Below are 25,190 nucleotides of genomic sequence, written 5' to 3' on the forward strand. Positions count from 1 at the left end.
AATCTCACTATGAAGATAAATGGTCTAGTCTTAGACCTTTCCCCATACATCTTTCAGTCTGTCTTCCTCTGTGAGACAGTCCCTATGCCCTCTGGTCCCCTCTCTCATCTTCCTGTCGCATTGACACAGCTGCAAGCACATCAATTTAGTTTCATTCTCATGGACCGCTCCAGCAAAAGATCAGACGCCCTGTCTCAGGGAGATGAATTCATGACAACAGGTATACCAGACCATGGAAATGGAAGGATATTATGTCCAAACTGGGAGCGGTCTGTGCAGACTGCCTTCTCAGACGCCGAGAAGCCAAAGCTGGAGACACCTGCACACTGGCTACTTTTACTCCAGGGTGAGTTTTCACTGGTGATGAGTTTGGCTCAAGAACCCAGCAACCCTGATGATGGCGGTGTTCTTTGAAAGCGGGACTTTAGCAGGTATGCCTTAATGTGCCTGGACATACCATCTAATGTAACTTTCAAATTCCCTAGCAGTTAACTGGGTTTTTTTGCTTTGCTTTGTTTTGAAACAGCCTTTTATTACATAGTCCAGGTCAGCCTCAATCCTGACAATCCTCCTGCCTCAGCCTCCGTAGTGCTGGGATTTACAGGCACCACACCTGGCTTGATGGCTAATTGCACAAGAACTTAGGAAGTCCAACCCAAGCAATACCACTCTCTTTACATAACAAGTATTTATTAAGTTCTCAATATGTGTCGGTTACTATGCCAGACATGGAAAAGAACAGAAAAAATATATAATCAAAAGAAATTTCTATGTCTGGGGAGATAGCCAATTGACTTAAGCACTTGCCATGCAAGTGTGAGGATCTGAGCTGAATCCCACGTAAAAACCTGGGCACGTCATGGTGGGGTGCTTGTAATCAAAGTGCTGGGGAGACAGAGACAGAGGGACCCCTGTGGCTTGCTGGCCACTCAGCCTAGCCTACTCTGCAAGCTCCAGGCTAAAGAGAGACCTTGTCTAAAAAAATAAAAAGGAACAAGAACAAAACAAGGAATCCTCAGAGGGGTGCACATAATTGCTGCTCTCACAGAGGTCACTATCGTTTTGAGGAGAGAAACATAAACAATGTTTGTAATATGGGATGTAATAGACTAGAGAACCCAAAGGAGAAGAGTCACACAGTGTGGGTCTGTCAGCAAAAGCTTCCTAGAAGGATGCATGGACTAAAGGATATACAGAAAATGGAAGGAAGTAGAGAGAGAACCTTTCAAGGAAAGGAAGAAATTGTACTGGAGAAAGAGTACGTTCCTGAGAACATCTGAGTGGTGGAAGATGGATGAGCACAGAAGAATGAAGCAACTTGCAGCTGGACAGGGCCAGGACACACTAAAACACACAGAATCCAATTCTGAAGTTCCTCCAGGAAATGGCATCATCAGCTGCTTCTGTTCTAGAACGTGTGCCTGATTGCAGAGTGGAGGAGGGACCCCCAGGGCAGTGAGGTAAGTGTGGGTCTCGAGGATGAACCAGACACTGGTAGATGGGAAGGGGAGCACGTCTGATTGCTGAAAGAGCAGCAGAATGGACAGTGCCTGGAGAGACACTGGATGTGGAGCTGTGAGGGAGGTGGGAATCCAAATGGATTCCCAGCATTGGGACTTGGGAAAGGGGGAGAATGGTGTCTCTGCCCCAGGCTTGGGAACTCATGAGGAAGTCGCTTGGGATGGAAAGGAGAGGGTAGCTTGGTGAGTCTGATGCTTGGCTATATCTGAGACACCCATGGGACATATGAGTTCAGGTCCCCAGCAAAGAGCAGGAAGCAGAAAGTGGAGATGGAGGCCCCAGGCTGTCTACTGGCAACAACTGAGGCTCTGTGAACAGTAAGTGAAATCAGCAGAAGAACTGGCCAAAGCTAGGGTCATGTGGAACTGAGGTTGTACCAGAGAGAGGAGAAAGTTGAGGACAATGTGGGATTACAGGTTATCAGAAGGGTGTAGTCAGCCTCCCTTGTGTCTATCAGCAGGTCAGCCATTCAAGACAGAGAGGGACTCACTCTATTCTCTGCTCAAAGACCGCCTCACTTTTATCCTGAAACCTGTACACACCCTTATAATGCAAGCACAAACTTGCAGATCCTTTGCGAACCCAAAATGCGCACAAGTCTTGAGTTCTGTTAATTGCAGGTCTCCACAAACACCGTTTGTTTGGCGAAGTGTTTTAGTCCTATGCTCGCCCCATCTTTATCACAGCCCACTTCCCAGCTCCCCAGACAACCCATCCCCCGCCTCTTCTCATACAATTTCCATCTTTTCATTTCTGGGAGCTGTTTCCCTGACTGCGCTCCTTTTCTCTTCCATTAACAACAATGACAACAATCTCAACGACAATAACAAAACCCTGCAGGAGCCTATGGCTCCATTTTCAAGCTTGCCGCCCCATCTCTTGCTACAATTAGACAAGGGGCTCCAGCGTTCTCAACCTTCAGGGATGAGAAAGTCTTGGACCTTGGCTATCCTCCTTCCTGACACCTAGATTTTCTTGACCAAGTGTATGTAACATAATGACTAGAAAGCCAAGTCTATCAACCAGAGCATCTCTCCACCCGTTCCTAGCCTTAGCCTCTACATCTGTGATAATTCTAGAACAGGCTTTGGAGGGCATTAAGTAAGTAATGCACTTAGTGTGCTTGACATAAACACTGTCACAGAGAAAGCAGTCATTCAATAACAGCATTTATTACCGTAATCACTCCTGCAAAGCACCCGGCCCTCCGACTCGCATACCAAATGCATAGTAACTTTCAAACATCATAATACAAAGCCAGGGCACAGGCTTGAGCTATCACACGCACTCCTTCTGGGAGTAGGACTGTCCTGATGTGTATCTCCCAGGCTGTGCCAGGGAAACATGCCTATGATTGCAGCGCAGGTTGGGGCTGTCAGATGTTCATGCAGCAGGTGTCAGTATAGGAATGTCGCTGGGAGCAGCTGGAGAGGCAGCAACAAGCAGAGGCAAAAGTGGAGAGAGACTGAGAGGCACAGAGCGCCAGACAGAAGGCCTTTCTGTTGCACTTTTCTCAGCAAATCCCACAGATGAGCTTTATTTTCATTTAAATATGCAAAAAACCTTCCTCTTTTCTAACACACTGTATTCTAACTATCAAAGAATGGACCCCCTAGCACAAGCCTGGGCTTCACATCCAAGCCCTCCTTTCTGCATGGCAGCTCTACTAGCCCGCTTGAACCATGTTTTCTGTTACTTCACAGACCACAAAGAATGTTCCTCCCGAGGCCCCTATGCCAACTGAACCCAGTCGTACATAGGAGCCCACTAAGTGAGTCTCACGAGTCTGGGGTCATCTTCGAACCCCCAGATGTCTGTTCCTCTCCTGTACAAACGTATCCTCATACTCCTCATCTCTCACCACAGGCCACAGACTCAACCCTCACAACTCCATGAGGAAGTTCAATTGGTAACTCCATTTTATAGATGAGAATAGTGAGGTACACAAAAGGTAAATAACTCATCCAAGCTCATGAGTGATAGCAGGACCCTTAACCCCATGAGAGTGGTCCAGAGCCTTGCTCACCCCCAGACCAGTCTGGTCTTTGCCTTCATTTTTACTTCTCATTTTATCTTCTGTTCCTGAGAAGCCCAGAACCCTCAATACAGCCGAGGGAAGTCAATACTATGAGCTGATTTCTAGACAGACAGATACAAATTATTCAGGGGGCCAAGGAGATGATTCATTTGTTAAAGTACTTGCAATGCAAGAACCGGGAACTGAGTTTGGATCCCTAGCATTCCTACAAAAACCTGGGCATAGCCACACACATCTGTAATCCCAGCAGGAGAGGCAAACAGAAGGACCCTGAGCGCTTGCCAGCCAGCCAGTATAGCCAATCTCTAAGCTCTAGGTTCAGTGGAAAAGACATTCACACACAAATATGTATATACATACACACATATGAATAAAAAACTAAAATTTGTTTTAGAAGCTGGAGAGATGGCTAAGCAGCTAAGACTACTTGCTTTTCTTCTAGAGGACCCAAATTTTCTTCTCAGCACTCACATTGAGTGGCTCACAACCACCTGTAACTCCAGTTCCAGGGGAACAATACCATTTCTGGCTTCCATGGGTACCTGTATACATGTGGTGCTTCACACAGAGAGACACATGTATACACAAAAATGAAAAAAAAAAATAAAACATAAAACTAAAAAAATTATTTTAAGAGCTGATAGTTATATTCACATCACACTTTAAAGTGTGAGCAACTAAGCCAGGCATGGTGGTTCATGCCCATAATCCTAACTTTCAGGAGGCTCAGGCAGGAGGATTGAGAGCTGGAGACTAGCCTGGGTTACATAGTGAGGCCCCATCTTAAAAAAATCAAGAGCAGGATGCTGGAGAGATGATTCAGCAGATAAGAACAGTTGTTGCTCTTCCAGAGGATCTGTGTTTGGTTCACAGTACCCACATCACGTGGTTCACAACTCTCTGTAACTCTAGCTCCAGGAGATCCAGTGTCTCTGGCCTCTCTTGAGTCCATGTGCACATACCCACATGCAGATACACCTACCTACACCTGATTTAAAAATATATAAATAAGTAGCCAGGTGGTGGTGGAACACGTCTTTAATCCCAGAGGCAGGTGGATCTCTGTGAGTTTAAGGCCAGCCTGGTCTACAGAGTGAGTTCCAGGACAGGCTCCAAAGCTACACAGAGAAACCCTGTCTCAAATAAATAAATAAATAAGTAATTAAGCAAGTAAATAAAATAAATCCTGCTTTAAAATCAATGGCAAAAGAAGCAAACAAAAAGTTATGATGTATTGATATTTGCAACAGAATAAAGTATCACTTTTTACTGGAGACCACGGTGAAGTATGTCAACTATGGGTGTTTCCATTAGCTCTGTCCTCGTTCTTTGGTTTAGACGGTCCTAAATCCTCTTCACCTTTACAGTTAAGAGAGTGAGAAGAAAAGTTCACATCTACTTCAGTGTTACCTCTGTGAAGCAGCTCGAGGAGGCACCCTGGGAGGCCTCTCAAGGGTCACAATCGGTGTTCCCGTCACAACTGGTGCTCCGTCCACTTGGGTAGGACCTGGGCTACGACTTCGAGTAATTTCAGGGACTTCATTATCCTATAGCATGCAAGATGAGAAACAAAGGTGGCTGTCACAGAAAACACATGGACATCCACAGCTGGACACCGAAGGACAGCCCTCACCATCGTCAGGCTGTTCCCAACCCGGGAACCGACCCAGTGCCAATGGTAGTTTTCTGCATCCTTCTGGTGTAGTCTAGGAACATAGCTTTACCCAGGTTGTCACAAATTGCCTAAACTCAAAATTCTTGCTTCTCCAAATGTGGTCTGCTGTCTGCTAATACCGCCTGCAAGTTTACAGGAGCGCCTTCCCTAAGACCCATTCTCCTGAGTCTTCAGGGTTAGTGGTGACTCACGTGACCCCTTGGGCTCAAAACAGCCACTGGTCAACAGGTCAAGACAGACGCTGACACCAGTGGGTCAACTTGCAATGTGGCCTTCCTCTAGAGCCTCTGAACCTCTCAGCTCAGGAGACTCCTGGCTGTCTGGAGACCATGCCACCATCCATGCAGAAATGCAGGAAAGGTCAGTGTACAGAGAGGGATGAAATCGGAGACAAAATCGGAGGACAAATACCCTGGACATACAGGACAATCCCATGGCTCCATATAGCACGACAGGCTCCTGATCTAGGCCCAGCAGGATACTGCCCCTGGAACCCCCAGCTCTCCCACAGCTCCTTCTTGCAGACACCCACTTCTGATTTCAGTAGTCTGGGTAGACTTATCTATCTCTACCCATGCTCCCCCCTTCCTCTCTTTCCTTCCTTTATGCCAAAGGTCAACCATTACAAAGTAAAATGGCTTTGGCACATTCATAGTTTTATGCAGACACCACCTCTATCTAGTCTCAAAACATTATCCCCACCTGCAAGGAAAACCCCAAACTCATTCAGCAGTTCTTTCCATTCCCTCCGCCCTCCAGCCATGCCGGCCACCAACCCTCACTCTGTCCTCTGGATTTTCCCAGTCTACATTATTTCATATGAACAGCATCCTGCAACGTGTGACCTTTGGTGTGTGGCTTCCTTCCCCCATGGATTCCTCTCTCTTGTGATCAAATGACCCCTGAGACCAGACAGACAGAGTGGAAGTCCGGACTCTCACCTCATTGTCACCCTCCATCCCACTGCTCACGCTGAGGAGGCTCCGTGTGCTCGATCGGTTGCTCGTGCTACCTAAAGGGCAGAAACAACATCAGTGGGGCTGTGGATTCTCTCGGGAGAAAACGAGATGTGGAGCTGCAGCACTAAGTTATTTATAGCGACAGAAACAGTACACAAACCACGAGGACAAGAGGCTGCAAAGTGTAACCACCTTAAGCCGTTTCATTAGAGTGCAGTTTTTCTGTCAGCATCACACAGAGCGGTTTGCTTTCTGATGACCACTTTGGGTTTAATAGCTACCATTTACCCAGGACTTACCGCACGCGGAGTGCTTTCCAGAGCATGATTGCCGTTTAATCCCTTTGAAAATCCTATTTGATATTAGAGCTTTGATCTGACAGGCACAGAAGCAGCGGTACTCAGGGTCTCAGTTGCTCTAAAGCTGCAAGCTGGTTCTGTTACCATGGTCTTGGTGCTTAATTAAGAATTAAGTGTATGTAGGACACAGATGCACCTTCGGATAAGAGATTACATGCCAACACCAGACAAAAGGCATGGCTGTGGGTGTGGCTCAGCGGTAAAGCTTTTGCTAGCATGCACAAGGTCCTGGGTCCAATCCCCAGAACTACAAAAACAGAAATGCACAGTGCAAATTCAAAAGTATAATTTACACTGGTAGTAGGAATTCTGTGTGAAAACCTTTTCAGTTAGGAATTTATTACCTATATTATTAAAATAGCACTAGCCCATAGAACTCTCTGGAAATGTGTGTTATTCAGTGTAAAATCAGGTAGAACTAAGAAGATGAGTTTTAAGATTTAAGTTTGTGTTTTGAGGTAGAGTCTCATTGCCTAGCCGTGGCTGGCATGGAGCTTGCTAGGTGTGTAGACAAGGCTGGCCCTGAACTTGTGGCCATCCTCCTGTTTCTGTTTCCCAAACGCTGAGCTTACAAGTGTGTGTTATTAGAGGCAAATTTTTAAAAAATATTTATTTTTATTTTATGAGTGTGTTTGTCTGCTTGTATGTCTGTGCACCATGTGCATGCCTGTTGTCCACAGAGGCTAGAAGATGGTGTCAGAGCCCCTGAAAATTAAGTTATAGATGGCTGTGAACTGTCATATGGGTAATACGAACTGAACCTGGGTCCTCTCCAGAAGTAGCAAGTGCTATCAACTGAAGAGTCATTTTTCCAGCCCCAGATTTAAAAACATTTCATTAGATTTATTCATTTTATTTTATGTGTGAGTGTTTTGCCTGCTTTATATGTATATACCACATGTGTGCCTGGTGCTCTCAAGGTCAGAAGAGGGGATCGGGTCCCATGGAACTGGAGCTACAGATGACTAGGAACTGCCATGTAGGTGCTTGGAATTGAACCATCAAGTGCTCAACATCACTGATCCATCTCTCTAGCCCTCCATGCAGATTTTTAAATCTGTCAAAAATATTTCTCTAGCCCAGGGGATTTGGTTTGTTCTTTAGGAACACGTGACCCAGCCTCTTTCTATTCAATTTACATTCATAACCCTGCTCACCCACCAAAATGTCCTTTCTTCCCCTCCTCCAGCCAACTGCTGCCCCCAAGGTTCAGACCTCCTCAGAATCCATGCCTGGAACAAATGCTATCAAAACTCTCCAGATTCCCCGACTAGAAACAATCCCTGAGCTTCCGGGTCCCCATGCCCCCTGCCTGAGCTTCTGGGTCCCCACGCCCTGTGCCCGAGCTTTCAAGTGTCATCTATTTATTATCTCCCACAGTCTCCACAGTGAACCCCACAGTGTTCTGAAGATTCTCCATCAGCAAGAAGTAAAAGTCGTCATAGGCCCCAGGCTGGAAATTCACACTCATCAGCTCCCACTCTCCCTTCCCTTGGCATTTCTAAACCTATAACCACGAAGTTTGCCTCTAAACTTCAGCCCCCTGGTAGTATCTCCCCTCTGGGCTCATGACTGACCCGTAGTTCCCTAGGCTACCCAATTGGTAGCACCCTCTGGTCTTGGCCCCATACTCTGCTCTCGTGGCAGGGGGAGGGAGACAGTGTCGCATCTCTGGGACGAAGGCTCAGACTAGCATCTAACTCATGCTATTTTTGTACTTTCCTCCATTACAAGCCTCAACAGACAGGATCTGGTTCTTTTCATCTTTCTGTCTCCGGTGAGTATATAAGAGGGGGGGGGGGATGGCCATATAACCCTTGGGCCAGATAATCTACAAGAAAGTAAACAGTGTTCCACAATCAAGCTTTTGTTCTCTTAAACATATCACTAATTACTGGGTCTTAATTACTTAGTTATAACCAGGTTTAACCTGCAACTGCCTTTCTGTGGATCCCAAGAGATGACAGCTGTGTCTTAATAAAAATAGTGGTGCTCGCAGGGTGTGACTCCTGGGTAAAGGGCAGCTGGTGGCTCCAAGTCCGGCTTCCCCCACTCCCCCTCCCTGCCAGTGAACTTGCTCTCTTTGGAAGACGGTGCTTCCCCTGGGTAACAGCACAGTCAAATCTGGATATGACTCCCAGATCCTCTGCTCAGTTGCCAAAAGACTCCAGGCATGTTTTCTAGCCCCTAACGGTTATCTAGAAACTACAAGCTTTACTGTCCTGGATGAACTAGGTCACACAGGGATATGCTTATCATGGGGCTGGCAAAGGGCAACCATCTGATAGAAGCTGGCATCTCATCGTCGTCGTCTTTAATTTTAAGGCAGTACACTAATCTTTAGTGACACCCCCCACACAGTGAACATCACCCCCCATCAGTGCCCATGCCTTCGTGTGCCCTCCAGACTCAGCCACCCAACCTGCTTTAGCCAATAGAACATTAGCACGTGTGACAAAAGCCAGAGCTTGGCAGGCCCTTGCACAATGGGCTTGTCCTCTTTTCCCAGATGCCCTTGCTTTGTAAGAAGTTCAGGCTGCTGAGTTAAAGGTTGTGTGGAGTGAGGCCTTGGAGAATATGAGGCTACTCGGCATGCCCCAGCTGATTACAGTCATCCGGGTGACTCTTGCTCACTGAACGTGGAGAAGGTGTAGGGGAAGGGGCTGGCTAAAGAAACCCACCTGACCCTGGAGCCCAGAACTAGGGAAGGATGGCTCAGATAAGGCCAGTGAGAGAAACAGTTTAGCTCAGATCAGAGCCATCTCTGCCCCTGCCCAACTGACTTGTGAAACCAACCAACCAATCACAGAGCAGGATAGTAGAACCCTGGGCCTGGAGTTGACTCCACCCACTAGACTTCCTGTAAAAACCGCCTTTCCTAGTCAGTTAAAAAGGGAGCTGTTCTCTCCACCCTGGTAGAGGCGGCCACTCTCCTGGACTCCTCCTTCCCAAATAAATCTCTTTCTCAAAAGAGTTTTGGGTGAAGACCTTCATTCACTGGTGCACAGAAGAACCTTGCTGGGACATCCCATAGTGGACTGAGCAAGAGAGAGCTGAACAGAAGAACCTTGCTAAGATGTCCCATAGTAGACTGAGCAAGAGAGAGCTGGTATCACTGAGCCAGAGATTGAGGCTCTCCAGGAGAGGAGCAGGATTGCTGTGTCCTGTGGGGAGAACATCCCCCATCACACCAGGTATATCCTGACTTTCCCGAAGTGTCAGGATTCCCTGACTTTCCCGAAGAGTCAGGATACCCTTCCTTGCTGAAGTAGTTCCAGGCCTGACTCTCCTGAGAAGTCAGAAAACCTTCCTTTCCAGGGTTGGGCTGTTTCTTTGCAGTCCCAGCCATTAGAGCTGTGCTAAACAGCTCCAGGTGTCCGGGACACCTTCAGGGCAGAACTCTTGTTCTGAGTAGCTCAAGGTATCCAGGATACTTCACCCTCTAGGGCTGAACTGTCTCCTTGCAGTTTCAGCCATCAATTTACTAACATTTTGGTGCCACAACCCAGGACACCAAACCCACAGAGTTGCAAAACATGCAATTTACTAACATTTTGGTGCTGAAACCTGGGACACCAAGCCCAGAGTTTTTGCAATTTACTAACAGAAGGCACAAGCCATTCCTTCTGGAGTTGTGCCCAGGCTGTGGGATTGGGCACAAATAAATGGTTATCTTTCAAGCAGCTAAGTTTGTCAGGGTTGTTACACAGCAGAAACTACCCCCAAGAACCAGCCCTGATCCGTAGCCACAAAGGAGAGTGTATGCCCTTGGTCTGGCATTAACTAGCACTTCCTAGCCCCACAAGCTAGCCACTTCTGGTCAACAACTCACTTGGTCCACCCTGTCCTCACTGCAGGCTATCCCAAAGTGAAACACACAGAGAACAACTTTCCAATCACAGCACCTCACACCAAAAAAAAAAAAAAAAAACCACAAAACCTAGCATTTCATATTTGTCTTTAAGATTTCACAACTATGGCTCCCTTTTGCCATGGAGAGCAGAGCCCCCACAAGAGAAGGTTCTAGCACATCTCTCCTCTCTCCTGTGCCTCTAGTTTCTTCTGCAGCCTGTGATCCCTGGGAATGCTCTCCTGCTTCTAATATCAGAATTGGTGGGAGTCTCAAGTTGCCTTTGGCACAGGCAGTCTTTAGACATACATTACTGCCCCCATCACATGTGGGGAAATTGTCTTCTTGTCCAGTCTACATTCCCATGTAGTCACATGACAGGCTTTGGATGTGTTTCCACAGGTCAAGGTGTGAGGATTATTAGGTAAGAGAGACAAGCTGGATTCTACTGTCACCTGGCTGTTGCTGTTTAACCTTTAGCAAAAGAATTTCCCTCTCTGGGAAAAAAATCTATATAGTGAGGATTCTCGACCTGTGTCCTTGGGTAAGGAAAATTGTGCATGTGTGCATGTATAGGTGTTTGTAGGTATGTGTGCATGTATGTGATTTGTATGTGGAGGGGTCCAGACAGACAGGTTTTTCTGGGAAACAGATCCAGAACACACAGTGAATTCTCAAGGAGGCTGGGGTGTAAAAAAAGATCACAAGTGGTTTGGATAGTCTGTTAACCTACGTCCATTTGTGGATTCTCTGCCTGACTTCTAAGGAGACCTGAGTCCTGAAATCTTCTCTCTGTCTTTCATCACCTTTTCATTTTTTTTTTTTTTTTTTTTTTTGATAACAGTGAAGTACAAGGCAGACAAGATATTCAATGTATGGTGCTCGTGAAGCCAGCATGTCAGCAAATGCAGCCCAGGATACGAAACGGAGTCCCGTGCTCTGCAGCCTGCACACCAGGTCTTGTCTGTCACAATCAGACGCCCATTCATGCTTCCTCACCAAAACAACGATGGGTCCTAATTAGATGCTGAACCACCCGTGCAGAAGTTGGACTTGTCAAATTTGAGTCCATTGTTGTCTACAGCTCTCAAGAGATGCCCTTGGCCTCCCCTTGGCACAGCTGGGGAAGAAGCAGGAACAGCGGCAGAGAGCTCTGGCTTGGCTCCAGACCGAGTTCAAATCTCAGCCCCCTTCAGCTCTACTAGATACAACCTGGGACAAGGCACTAAGCCTGAACACTTCCTCCTCGGCAAAAAGAGGTCATGAATTTACACTGTGGAGGTTTTGTGGTCATTAAATGATCGATGAAAACAATTCACTTTCGGTAAATGCCCAATCAATGCTAAGAATTATTATAAGGCAAGAGAGAAAGATGGAAAAGTAAGGGACATGAGGAGCAGTGCAGGGCTGCGTCTCCACACCTCTGCTGACAACCACTAGGATCAGCTATCTACAAAAAGAAAGTACTCTAAGAATTATATCACACCATTGGGCAAATGCCACAGGCTGACAAGTCTACATACTTCACACCTGTCAAAACCAAATCAGGTCTCAGTTGAGATCTTGGGCTCCTGAAGTGTTTGCCAAGCCGGGCCGTGATGGTGTACACCTTTAATCCCAGCACTCAGGAGGCAGAGGCAGAAGGATCTCTGTGAGTTCGAAGCCAGCCTGGTCTACAGAGTGAGTTCCAGGACAGCTAAAAGGTACATAGAGAAACCCTGTCTTGAAATAGACAGACAGACAGACGAGTGTCTGTCAAAGCCTGCAAGCGCCCGCTGGAGCACAGTCCTGAGGATGCCTCTGGCTTGTTGCTCACTTGCTGTACTGGACATGCTGTCTGTTTTCCAGTCTCCACGTCTCAGCTCCGTCCTGGGGGGAAACACGCTCTTCCTGGGGCCGCTCTCATACACTCCAAACTCCACTTTTCCAGGCAGCAGCTGTGAGTGCCGGATTGGCACTGTGATCTCCAGATCTGGAACCAGAAGGAAGAAAGAGATTCAGGCTGGCTGTCGTTGCTGAATGTCTCTCATGCTCACTGTCCACCTGCCTGCTGGGCCTGGGCCTGGAGGAGAGAGGGGAGACCCTGGAGTCTTACCCCACTTCAGCACTGAAAAGCCACAGAATCCAGTGTGGCCCAGCAGAGGGGAGGGATGGCAGAGCATGAGAGAGAGGCAGAAGAGTTCATCCACTTCAGAGAGCAGAAAGACGATGCGCTTAGGTCAGGCTTGGGCTCCCAGCCCCGCCACTCAGGTGCTCTGCAGCCAACCTCGCTCAATTAGACCCCTGTCTAAGGAGGGAATCGTGAACGCCACTGATGGTAATAAACCACCCCGCGCACCCGCTCATTCGAAAGGTTCCCGTGTTTTTACTTGATCGAATCCTCATAAAACCCAAGAAACCTGCACTGGTACTACCACTCCCAGAAGAAATGAAGGCACAGAAGAGTGAAGCTGCCTCCCCAATGCACAGCTGGAAGGACCGATCTGAGATGTGGATCCTGGCTCTGGAGTCCAGGCTCTTCCCCACTCCTACGGTCAAGAGCCTCTTGCTTCCTGAATTTGTTACGGCTGACAGCTGAGGGGGTATGGGATGGGCAACCTGCCCTGACAGCAGTGGCCCAGAGAGTGTGTGACCAAAGTCCTCCATGCTTAGAAAGACTGTGACTTCTGAGGCGGATTCATGGTAAAGGCACAGTCCTTACCCGGCTAGGGTCGACCTGACCCATTCAAGGCTGGGTACAGCCAGTGGTTTGTCTTTAGCCCTCTTGAGATGTCTACCCCAGGGTCCTGGAAGCATAAATAACTCACACTAGTGGGCAGAATGAAATGCCTGGTGTATCATCAGCTTTCTCCCCGGGGGGGGTGGGGAGTGTGAGGCAGGTCGGAAGGGAAGCCATGGGAGCAGGGGTAAAGAGGAGGCTGCCTTGGGACCGTGTGCTCGCTTCCGGGTACTGCCTCTCTTCACTCTGTTCTTCCACGGAACGAGTGTGGTAGGAAAGTCAGAGGTGACTCCTCGTGCCAAAGCCAGAGACCCGCCAAGAAAGCTAATGAGTAAACTAGAACAGTACGAAAGAGCAGTGTGAGGGCAGGGGGCTGGACACAGTGAACAGCCTGCAAAAGAACACCTGAAATGTGGATTACTGGCTTTCATAGGCCCCAGCCTTCCTCATTCTAGAGAAACTGGTTCTAGGGGTAGGCCAGGGGCCTACTGATAGCCAGCTCCTTCGTGGGACAGGGCATGTTTTTCGGGCCCAGGCTCTTTGGTTACACTGCAATTCTCACTGCCCTGAGTGCAGAACACAGCCAAGGCAGGCTTTCAAGGGGTGAACCGTGAGTCTCGGAGCCCATGTGGATATATCATTTCTTTCTTCCCTTCTCAGCTTTTATTTACCTTTTAAAAAAAGTCACTTTAAGTCTGACTAATTAACTTTAAGGTGGTATTTTTTACCACCCTCAACCAGTTCTATAGAGAAGGAAAGTAAAATACATGGAAGAAAAAGACCAGAAGAAAAAGACCAGAAGTCAAAGGTTCAAAAATGCAGGATCAGGCTAAATGTTTTTAAAACACCCCCGCTCTTTGCCTGAAGGAACGCTGTCAGGATCAGTTTTCATGATTATACCCATAGCTTTCCTGAAGTGCATTCATCTGCATTATTACTTCCCTTTGTGCTTTGGGACTTTTTCATTCAGTAGGTAATTATAATCCTATAAGGAAACTGAGTCACACACTGGGTAAAGGAATGGTCCCAGATACAGAAGTGATCCAGCAATAACACAAGGAGCCAAATCCAGGTTTCCTGGGCCTCGGCTGGCTGGCTCTGCCTCCCAGGCCATACCCAGAACGCAAATATTGACTATCTTCCCTCGGGGCCACAGCATCCACCAAGTTCCACGTTTACAGCTGATTTCCTGTGCCCATCAACTGCATGTACTACAAAGAACAAAGCTACTCCCTGGGGCCGAAGACTAGGAATGGAGGACCCATTTTCAAGGATCCGAGGTCCTTGGTGTCCCAACCCCAATTAAAGAAAAATGAGAGTTATTTTCTAAAGCAACTAGAGTTTCCACATCTGAGTCAGCCTGGGTTTAGAGTGAGTTCCGTTCTTCGCAAAGGTCTCGCAGACGGACGTGCCACTCATCAACCCCGAAGTTTTTGTTGGCCAGTGAAACGAATGCCAATAGTTCTCCACAGAGGTATTTCCTCCGGCGGCGACAGAAGCTCAACACTGAGGACAGGTTTTCAAAAGGAGCAGTGATGGTCAAGGTAGAGGAACTGGCCTCCACCCTGGGGATCCTAATCTATTTCTTCTCTCCCAACCCCACCCAGTTCTTAGCCTGGCCCCACAAGCACACACGGAGAGGCCCCGAGGCCCCTAACGAGTACAGTGGGAAAACCCACAGACTCGGGCATTGCAAGCCAGTATGTAAATTCATAGTAGACGTTTACAGAGTTCAACAAGTCATATCTGCCCAACCATAAATGACGCCTTCTCTTTGGCAGCTGCTCTGATATCTTCTGCCTCATGCCGAAGGACAGGGTCCACCTTCCTACTACCCAGTGCCTGGTGTCCCTGGCCAAAACAAGGGACCAGATCTTCTGGAACCGGAGTTACAAATAATTGTAAGCGATCATCTAAGTTCTGGAAACCACCTGGGTCCTGTGCAAGAACAGCAAGTGTTCTTGACCCCTGAGCCACCTCTCCACCTTTGCTCTTCATATTTTATCACAATAAAAATGAAAAGCAAGGCTACTCTTGGGTTGATAGGTGGTACACTCTCCCCCAGACGGACTGCTTGCCATCCTGAGCCATTCCTCTGTGTCTGTTTGAGCTGGACCTGGAATGTCCCCTAGAGGCTCATGTGCTAAGGGACTGGTCCCGCCACGGTGCTACTGTGAGGTGGTGGAAGCTTTAAAAGGCAGAGCCAAGGAGAGGTCTTTTGATTATAGGAGGTCGCCCTTGAAGGGGTCAGTGAGACCCCAGCCCGTTCCCCTTGTTGTTTCCTTTCTCAGATGGGAGACAATTTCGTGTTACCATGCTCTCTGCATGTGCAACCTCATCCCAGGCTACAACAGAACAGGGTAACCGATCATAGACTCAAAACTATAAAACCATAAGCCAAAATAAGCCTGTTTTTCTTTTCTTAAAAAAAAAAAATACATTTGCTGGGCAGTGGTGGTGCATGCCTTTTGGGGGCAGAGGCAGGCAGATCTCTGAATTTGAGACTAGCCTGGTCTACAGTAAGAGAGTTCTAGGACAGCCAAGGCTACACAGAGAAAATCTCAAAAAAACAAAAACAAAAACCAACCAACCAACCAACCAACCAAACAAACAAACAAAAACCTCTTTATGGGGGCAGAGGGTAGAAATTCAGATGACAACCCAAGAGAATTAGACCCATCGTGTGGGTCCTGAGGATCAAACTTGGGTTACCAGACTTAGCAATAAGAGCCCTCTAACTCACTGAGTCATCTTACGGCCCCAGGTCTTTTCTTTATTTATAACTTGATTAGCTCAGTTATTTTTTACAGTAATGGAAAGTTAACTAACACAGTGTCCAGAGATACATAGTTTAATATTTTTATAGTAATGGTACTAATTATAGTCACTGACATAGAAATAGTAAAAATTATTACCCTTCCCCAAAGCAAAATTCCATGTCAGAAGATCTGGAAAGGGAGGAAGAAGCTGGCCATGCTTCTTCACACATTGATCATTCTCATTTAGACTATAGGCATTAGTGTCTGGAAGCCATTATTTAGACCCTGATAAGCCTTGGCTGAACTTTGTGGGGTCCTGCATTGTAGCCCAGGCTGGTCTAGAACTTGTGACCTTTCTGATTTAACCTTACAAGCGCTGGGATTACAGGTGTGTGCCACAGTGCTCAAATTGAACTCAGTAAAATATTTCAAAACTTATGAGCTTTGGGGTGGACAAGTCCCAGCCCAGAGCACTTACTCTAGAAGGTTCTGTTTCGGAGGACACCAGCCCATATGTGTGGCCTCTGTGGATTCACAGCAAAGTGTGATTTTTGGAGTTCTTCCATGGGCCAGGCCTGTGCCATCCTTGCCCATTGCACAGCCCTGACCTTTCCATCGTGCAGATGAAGACTGCGGCTCAGGGAGGTGAAGGGTTTTACCCATAGTTCCAAAGCAGTTAGCACTATGCAGAAACCCAACCCAAACTTGCTTACCCCGAGACCATGTCTGTGCCCCTCTGCTCCTCAGCATGGGTGGGTGCAGACCTGGGTTCCAATGTCCAGTGACACTAGATGGAGTCCAGGGGTGGGGAAAGAGGCCCAGAAGTCTCAGTTCTTGAGCCAGACTACTGACCCCTGAGTGCATGAGAGTCTACGGCTGTACCCTCCTGGCCTTCAGACACTGGAGTCACCGGCAAATCACAGGCCAGTATGGCCTAGCTTAAAAGTTTGACCAGAGTTCACTCCATTGGAGCTTCTGCCTTTGCATGCAATGCTCTATTTTACAAAGCACTGAAGTCCTTTCCCACCTAGAGCCCTTTTCCGAGCCCAGGTGACTGCAGATCACAAGCCTGACTGCCCACCATGTCAGCTCTCTCCTCCTCTCTACCAGCAAGGCAGACATGATGAGCCTGGGGTGGGGGTGGGGGATACATTTAACATCTAGACACTCAAAAAGAAATGCCAGAAATGACCTCCCCGACCCCTCTTCCTAACATAGTCAAAATCATTAGTATTCTCTAAGCCAACTACTTTTGAAAAACCACTGTGCTAGGCATCATAAGGAAAAAGACAACTGAGTCATAAACTAGCAGACTGCACACGGTGGACCCCTGGGTTTCTTCTTGAGCTGGGTGCTGATACTTGGTGGCTGTGTGGAGTGACTGGTGTCAGCAGACATTTGGCTGGAACCTCTCATTCCAGCACAGACTTCCAGATCTCCATCAGGGTGGCGCTACAGACTGGGGAGTGAGCAGGGCACAAAACATGTGTGTCCCTGCCCTCGCCGAGCTTATGGTAAGAGGGAGGAGAGATGCTGGTCCATGACCAGCAGACTAAGGAAATCCTGGTCCATGCTACAGGAGAACAGGGAGAACGGGAGAGCAGGAAGCAGGGTGCAGGGGCTCATCTTTGGTGGATGAAAGGAGGCAGCAGGTAAGGGATGTGGAGGAAAGCAGCGAGTGCAAAGACCCTAGGGGAGACCCGTGCTTGCTTGTTAGAGCAACATGAAGGAGTTAGTTTATGCTCAGGCCTGGGTCTGGAGCTCATGGAGAATGAGTCCGGAGACCACATAATGTGGGGCCTTGCAGGCTACAGCAGAGAGTCTGTCTTTCCTCTGAGTGGGGCAGGAGCCCCTGGGTGCTTAGAGCAGAGGATGGAACACTCTGATATTTTATTTTTGGCATTATTACTGTTGTTTTTAATTATGTGTCTGTGTGTGAGGGTTAATGTGTACATGAGTGCAGTTCCCCTCAGATGCCAGAAGAGGGCAATAGAGCCCTTGGAGTTGGAGTTACAGGTGGTTTGTGAATCACTCAATATAGATGCTGGAGACCAAACTCAGGTCTTCAAAAAAAAAAAAAATTAAAATTAAAAAAAAAAAAAAAAGAGCCACACAAACTCTTAACCACTGGGTGATCCTTCTAGCCCCTAGTAGTTTGTTGTTTTTAAAAGTTAATAATTAATAAATTAATTGTTTTGTGAGAAGGTCTCATTGTGTAGACAAGCTGGCCTCAAACTCACAGAGATCTGTGTCTGCTTCATAAGCCCCAGGATGAAAGCAATTCGCCATTGCACCCAGCCATACGATACTTTATTTATAAAGGACACTGGCTTTACGTTGGAGGATGAACTGTAGAGGGCTGAGAGTGGACAAGGGTGGAGATGAGTGCAGAAGCTACGGCAGTAGTTCCACAAAGAGGTGGTGCCAGTGTGGTTACAGCCATGGCTCAGGAGGAATAGCCAGACTTAGGCTGCACCTTGGAGCCAGAATCTGAGGAATGAAGAAGTGAAGTAACAACAATCAGGGCAATAAAGAGACATGCCAGGGACACCAGGGTCTCCAGATGTCCTGAGTGAGGACACAATACAGAAGCCTACGGTGGCCCAGAGGCTTCCCAGAGAAGGGGCTGTTGGGCGGAGCCACACAGCCCAGTTATAAGAATGCAGGGGTGGAGAAAGAGGTCTGGGCAAGAATCCCGTGGGGGAAATGTCCAGGCTCACGAGAAGCCAACTGGCGGCAGGCGGTTAAACACACAAGTCGGGCTGGTTTTGCTTAGTTCTGCATGGAAGGGGCTCCTGCGGAGCCTTTTCTTGACGGCTCCTCTTGCCAAAAGCTTGGCTAGAGCAGGGCACAGAGGCCCAGCCTCCTGAAGGCAGGTCCTTGCTCAGGATGCTTGGTGTCCCATGGCTGGTGTCATGAGGGGTTTGGAGGGGACAGAAGAGCCCACCCATAGTGCGTGCAACAGCCACTCATGGCCTACTATTGCATAGTGTGCCCTTAGGAACTGGTGGTAGAGGTTGCCTGCTCTCAGGAGAGTGGGGCTTTCTCTGCTCTCTTGGCTCCTACGTTCTCATTGCCAAGGTTGGAGCCAAGAGAGAAAGTATAACCATCCACTTGGGGTAGGAGGGGGTTCTACCCATTCATTCCCTCACTGGCTGGGCATGCCTTTCCCAGTACCGCAGCACTTACAGAAGGGACGAAACACAACCATCATCTCAATGGCTCTCCCCATCTAGTGAAGGACCCGGATGTGCAAACAGGAGCTGGGCAAGCAGTCTGTCCACTCCGGCCACAGCAGAAGGGACAGTCAAGGGTGGCAGCAACAGTCACCCACTGGCGATGCAACACGCTGAGAGGCCACCTACCTGCATGCTTTCCGGATTTTTGCTTCTCTCTCTGCCTTCGGGTGATGCTGTCTCTTAGTCTTTTAAGATTTTCCTGGAAAATAATTAGTTCATTGTTTAAGTACCCAGCAGAGTGATGCCTTTAGACATTGGAATTCCGTTCTTAGTTTATGCCCTATGCAGGAGCTAGCACACTACAGTCACATCTTTCAAGATTGCCCCCAGAGAAACTCAAGTCTTTAATACACTGTGCCTGAAATGTGCTTTTTTTTTCTAGAGTAGAGTGTGCTTGCAGATGTCCAGTCCCATTCTCAGCCTCCTCCACATGTGCCTCATAGGCAACCCCACCCTGACATGCTCACAGACTCGAACTCTTCCCTGCCTCTGACTGTGCTCTCTCCTCAGTCTTCTGAACTTGAGGGACTCTAATTTCCATACATCTATCCCAGGCCTAGGCCAAGGTTACCTTCCTGAAGCCCTTCCCCAGGTGGCCTCGGGCCTTAGTCCTGTCCCTATCAACCACCTCACACTTGGGCTACAGCATACAGCATGTGCATTATGTGTGCACATACAGACCCCGTCTCTTCAGGGACACTGGACTTTCCAAAGACAGGGTCTTGAACCTCTCTATAATTCAATTGTTTGGGCCACTGCAGTCATTCAATAAGTCTTGATTGGATACACGAAGGTCAAGATTTGTTTCTATCTTAAGTCAGCCCACAGCAACAGTGCCCAGGCATCCCAGGGAAGTTAAGAATCTGAGCACACAGTACCCTGGGGAAATGTCTAAACAGTCTGGTTGGAGTAGCAGGTGGATGTAAGGGAACCACAAGAAACCAGACTGGAAAAGCTGGTTGGTCTGCAGTTGTGGGCTAAAGACACTGAACCTTGTCCAGAAGGCATTAGGGGAACAAAGAAAGTTATAAGATGGCCATCATGACGAAGTTCTGATTATCTGGAGGTGGAGGCAAGGAGACCCATCTACTGGTCAGGTAGCTAGCCCGATGCAGGTAAGAAGGGCCAACAATGAGACATGGCTAGGGGAGACATGGAAAGACACAGAGGAGACACACCCCAGAACAGGAGTGGGTGAGACCTCCAGCTACTACATATGAGTGGGAGCACACCAACCTCTGTCTGGGACCTTGAGAGATAAGCAGAAAGCAAGCTACTTCGCTGGACAAGCTCAGGTCGAGAGCACCTCAGGAGAACATGACTAGCTAGTGGCTGCAATTGGAACCGGAGGCAGACGCAAGTGCTGTCTGTACAAAGAAAGCACTAAAGAGAGCCTGGGCAGTGCCCACTCACAAGGGGCAGGGATGAAGGAGAGACAGAAACAGACAGAAGCAAAGGGAAGCGAAGGGGAGTGTCCCAGCGTCAACCAACACGTTCGAGGCCCAGACAGGGGAGGCTGTCAGAACATAGACTTACATGTACTTCCGTTGGCTGGGGTTTTCTACCATTATGAATATGAACCCCAGAAAGCATCCAGGAGTTCGGAACAAATCTGTGTGCAGGAAAGAAGCTGCTTGGATATAGATACAGGGAGAAAGCTGGCATTTTCTTTGACCAGGCATGTGAAGGGCTTTTCCTACATACACACTCTCCCCCTTCCCTTTACATTTCAGAAGTGGAGAAACAGAGGCACAGCAGGCCCCTGTCATCCAGCTGCAAGTGACGGAACAGGGAGGTAACTTGGGCTGCTAGCTCCAAAGACAGCTTGTAACTACTGTGACACATGGTTACAGGACTTAGGAGGAAAAAATCAAATCAGTGTTGGGCCAGGGGTAGCCTTTGCTTAGGATGGCAGCAGTTCTAGGGCTCCTGAATGAAAGAGGTCTGGAGTCCTGTGTTCAACGCTGCAGGATGCCATCACCCTTTAGACCCTTGAGGGAGGGATGCACCTGGTAAAGAGGGTTCTCACATTAAAAACACAAAGCTGGCAGAGTTAAGGATGTGTGGTAGGAGGTACAGGGAAGGGAAGTATAGAGTCTAGAGCCAGCCTGTGAGTCTGCATCTGACCCCAGGGTGAGCCCCTGCTTCTGTAAAATAGAGGCCATACTATCTCCCTTACACTTGCACTGTGAGGAACCACAGAGACTGGTCCAGCCAACTGGAGCTCAGTGTCTGATGTGTGACTATCTGCGCTCAACCCAGCTGCCTTCTGACTCGCCCCTGATTCTCACCACCTTATCTACACCTTCCCCCAAAAAGGCACTGCTCCCCTCCCAGGGTCAGATGTCTCCACAGCCCAGTACCTGTCATGTCAGATGCAGAGAGACCAGTGACTGTATGACATCACTGGGGAGACCTTATCATTCACTAGAAAAGTGGCCTTGAATATGTCCCCTAATCCCATGGGCCTAATTTCCTCATTTTTTAATATGAATATATGAAAATAATGTGTGTGTGTGTGTGTGTGTGTGTGTATGAAGTTGTTTATTTTCTCATAGAAATCCTCAAACCAGCTGGGCATGGTGGTACATGCTTGTAATATCAGCATTTAAGAGGCAGAGGCAGGTGGTTCTCTGCAAGTTTGAGACCAGACTGGTCTACATAGTGAGTTCCAAGTTAGCCAATACTCTATAGTGAAACTCTGTCTGAAAACAACAATCTTCAAACCATACAGATAAAGCAAGACTCTGACGTGAACCCCAGTCCTCTCATATGAGCCCTCCCAGAGGGCAGGCCCTGGGACAGTGTGTTCGCTTTTGATCTGTGTTTGTATTTAGTGTTGAGAAATGAGTGCCTGTGTGTGTGTGTGTGTGTGTGTGTGTGTGTGTGAGAGAGAGAGAGAGGAGAGAGAGACAGAGAGACAGAGAGACAGAGAGAGATAGAGAGAGACAGAGAGGCAGAGAGAGGCAAAGACAGAGACAGAGACAGAGAGACAGAGACAGACAGATTGATTTTAACTCAGGAGGTTTAGAATGCAGCTTGTAGTCTTCACTTCATCATATTTCTTGGGACCTTTCCAAGTTTTCTTCGTGTTCTAAAGACTGATGACCAGCTCTGAGGAGGAAAAGGGGCCCTGAGGAACAGAGCTGTCAAGCAGAGGTGAAAGACCGAGCACAGACAGCGGCAGTGCAGAGACAGAACTGGGGATACAGGGAAATTTGTTCCTGACCTGCAGCCTCTTGACGCTTTTAGCCAGGAGTTCCAGTCAGGGAGACTGCTAAGCAGAGCCACCGACAAGGACACTCACAATGTTCACAGGTCCAGCCGTCCAGTTAAGGTGACATATGGTCAGGTGCAGCTGCCTCTTCCGCTGCACGGCAGGGGGAGTGTGTGTGTGTGTGTGTGTGTGTGTGTGTGTGTGTGTGTGTGTGTGGCAACCCCACAGTGGCAGAGCTGGCTACCTGCTGGAAGCGGAAGGACTCGGAACGCCTCTTCTGGTTGAGCTGCCACTCTTTGAAGTGCAGTACAGCCTCATCCACGTTGACGATTCCTAGCTTCACCTGCTCCTGCAGGGTAATGAGCTGTCGCTGGCCTGGTGTTTTCATCCCAGCGAATGGGTCGTAGACGCTCGATGGGGGCCTGTCCCTCCACGGCCTCACGGGTGGCTCTGGAAAGAACGGCAGAAGTCAGCTTGATAACTCCCAGCTGGGAAAAAGCAGACCTGAGAGGTGGCCGTAATGATGGTGGGCACAGGCAGGCTCCAGGGAACTGTCTGCCACATCCAGAAGAAACCATGACATTTGGAACCAAGTTGGGGGTGTGTGTGGAATGAGGAAGGGCAAGTTGCTGATAGTTTCAAAGCCTATTGGAGTAAAGCAGACAAAGCCATAACATGGAAGGGAGGGGCGAAGCCCGCTGAGCACACTGAACTTTGACTGTGAAGGCATCTAAGCCAGTGTTTCTCCACCTAGAGACTGCTGATACTTTGGGGTGGGCAACTCTTCGATGTGGGGCTTGTTCTGTGCCTTAGGGGGTACTGAGCAGCAACTCGAAATGTCCCCAAATATTGCTAACTGTCCTCTGTGAAGGGAGGGAAAAATGCTCTCTATTTGAGAATCAGTGCTTTAGACATAAATCCACTCACAGAACAGAACAATATACAGGAAGAGTCCAGACAGGGGCTTCTCTCAGCCCTGTTTATGAACAATGGTTGTGGACTGATGGGCACAAAATACCAATGGATTGCCACCAGGTCCAGTGGTACTGATATAAATTAGGAGCTCAGTTCCAGCAGGCTGACCTTGGGTTGTTCTGTGCCAACCTCTATTTCATTATGATTGAAGGACAGCTATCTACTTTAGAGGCTGGAAGCCGGCCAGCTCCTCTCCGGGCTGCGACTCCAGGTCTTTGGGGAATGAACTACTTGCAGAGATGATGAGGGCATTGGGACATGTAAGGACAACTTGACATCTTATGTCTCAGTTCATGTAGCGTGTTCCAGATCTCCCATGTGACTGCTGCCTTTCAGGAATGCTTTTGAATGCTTGGACGCTGCTGGGGCTGCTTTTCTAAACAGTCTTAAGTGGGGTGATACAGAATGCCTATGCTTAATAGAAGAAAACCCTCAAGGGTTATGGGGAGTACTCGGTTCCTTTCAAACTTCCTTAAAAGGTCTTTGGGAAAATTGGATGTCCTGGTTGTTATCCAATGACAGGAAAGTAACTTTAATCAAAGTTGACTCGAAGCATGGTGGAGCTAGCAAAGACAAGGCAGATAGTTCAAGAGGGCTGGGCCAGGGGTGAAAACTTGGTGCTGGGCCACTGCCGTGCTGGTGGCAACAGCCTCAATCCCCTATTCTACATGGACACCTGCCTATTAGTGCCTCTGTGGGGTCAGTTTGGATGATAATCTAGAGTACCCCTGCCTCTCCCCCTTCCTTTGACTTCAGGAAGGGATCCTCAGACATCTCCCTGGGCTACCACTTAGATCTCTCTACATGAATGCCACAGTGCTGCTACCACACGTGGCCATCCTGGGACAGGAATACTCCTAGAAGTGCAATTCATATGTGGGAAGTTGAGGACAAGCTCTGGTTTACCTTTTCTGATGTTCTCTGAAGAAACATAGAAATTCCCAAGCCGTTCCTGACTTTTTTCTGCAAAAACTGTGAAAGAAAGAATATTCTGAGTGAAGGCAAGACATTTCTTTCTCAGAGACTCTGACATACATTTACAAAATTTTATATATTTTATACATTTTTTTTTTCGAGGTTTCTTTGTGTTTGTGCTTTCTGGACTCATTGTAGCCAGTGCTCGAATACAGAGATCGCCTCTCTGCTCCGAGTGCTGGGATTAAAGGCATGCGCCACCACCACCCGGCTTATTTTATACATTTATTAAAAAAAAAGTAACCATGTGCAAAAAAAGTAATAAACATTTAGTCATGACCATTGTACACAAATTTCTGGAAGAAAAAAGTGAGAGAGAACAGAGAGTAATAAAAAATTAAGGGCAGACACACAGGTTCTTCAGCTTAGAGACAAAGCCAGCCAGCGTGCATCAGCAACATGTCTAAGATTGTTAAAGAAAAGGATTAGCAGTTCGGTAGTGGTGCACGCCGTTAGTCCCAGCACTTGGGAGGCAGAAGCAGTCAGATCTCTGAGTTCGAGGCCAGCTTGGTCTTCAGAGCAAGTTCCAGGACAGCCAGGGCTACACGAGAGAAACACTGTCTCAAAAAGAAAGGAAGGAAGGAAGGAAGGAAGGGAGGGAGGGAGGGAGGGAGGGAGGAAGGAAGGAAGGAAGGAAGAAAGAAAGAAAGAAAGAAAGAAAGAAAGAAAGAAAGAAAGAAAGAAAGAAAGAAAGAAAGAAAAGAGGAAAGGAAAAAGAAAAGGGTTATAGGGCCGGAGAAATGGTAAAGTACTTGCTGTACAGGCCTGAGATCCTTAGCACCTACACACATGCTGGGTGCCCACATCAATAATCTCAGCACAGGAGAGCTGGAGACAAGCAGATTCCTGGAGCTTGTTGGCCTATAGTGAATTGGTGAACTCCAAGTTCACTGAGAGATGGTCT

At 48.0% G+C, this 25,190-nt stretch overlaps 1 protein-coding gene across 2 annotated transcripts in view; it reads right to left on the reverse strand.

Moving 5' to 3' along the window:
- Pik3ap1 (phosphoinositide-3-kinase adaptor protein 1) overlaps positions 1 to 25,190 on the reverse strand; it is a 115,815-nt gene that overhangs the window by 4,017 nt on the left and 86,608 nt on the right. For both annotated transcript variants that reach the window (XM_028889392.2, XM_037206840.1), the window contains 6 exons: positions 24,218 to 24,283; positions 22,581 to 22,786; positions 19,246 to 19,318; positions 12,219 to 12,374; positions 6,176 to 6,246; positions 4,970 to 5,106 (listed from right to left, as the gene is read on the reverse strand). In XM_028889392.2, the coding sequence (XP_028745225.1) occupies positions 4,970 to 5,106; positions 6,176 to 6,246; positions 12,219 to 12,374; positions 19,246 to 19,318; positions 22,581 to 22,786; positions 24,218 to 24,283 (709 nt within the window). The remainder of the gene's footprint in view (positions 1 to 4,969; positions 5,107 to 6,175; positions 6,247 to 12,218; positions 12,375 to 19,245; positions 19,319 to 22,580; positions 22,787 to 24,217; positions 24,284 to 25,190) is intronic.

This window comes from Peromyscus leucopus, chromosome 1 (assembly GCF_004664715.2).
Source record: "Peromyscus leucopus breed LL Stock chromosome 1, UCI_PerLeu_2.1, whole genome shotgun sequence".
NCBI lineage: Eukaryota > Metazoa > Chordata > Mammalia > Rodentia > Cricetidae > Peromyscus > Peromyscus leucopus.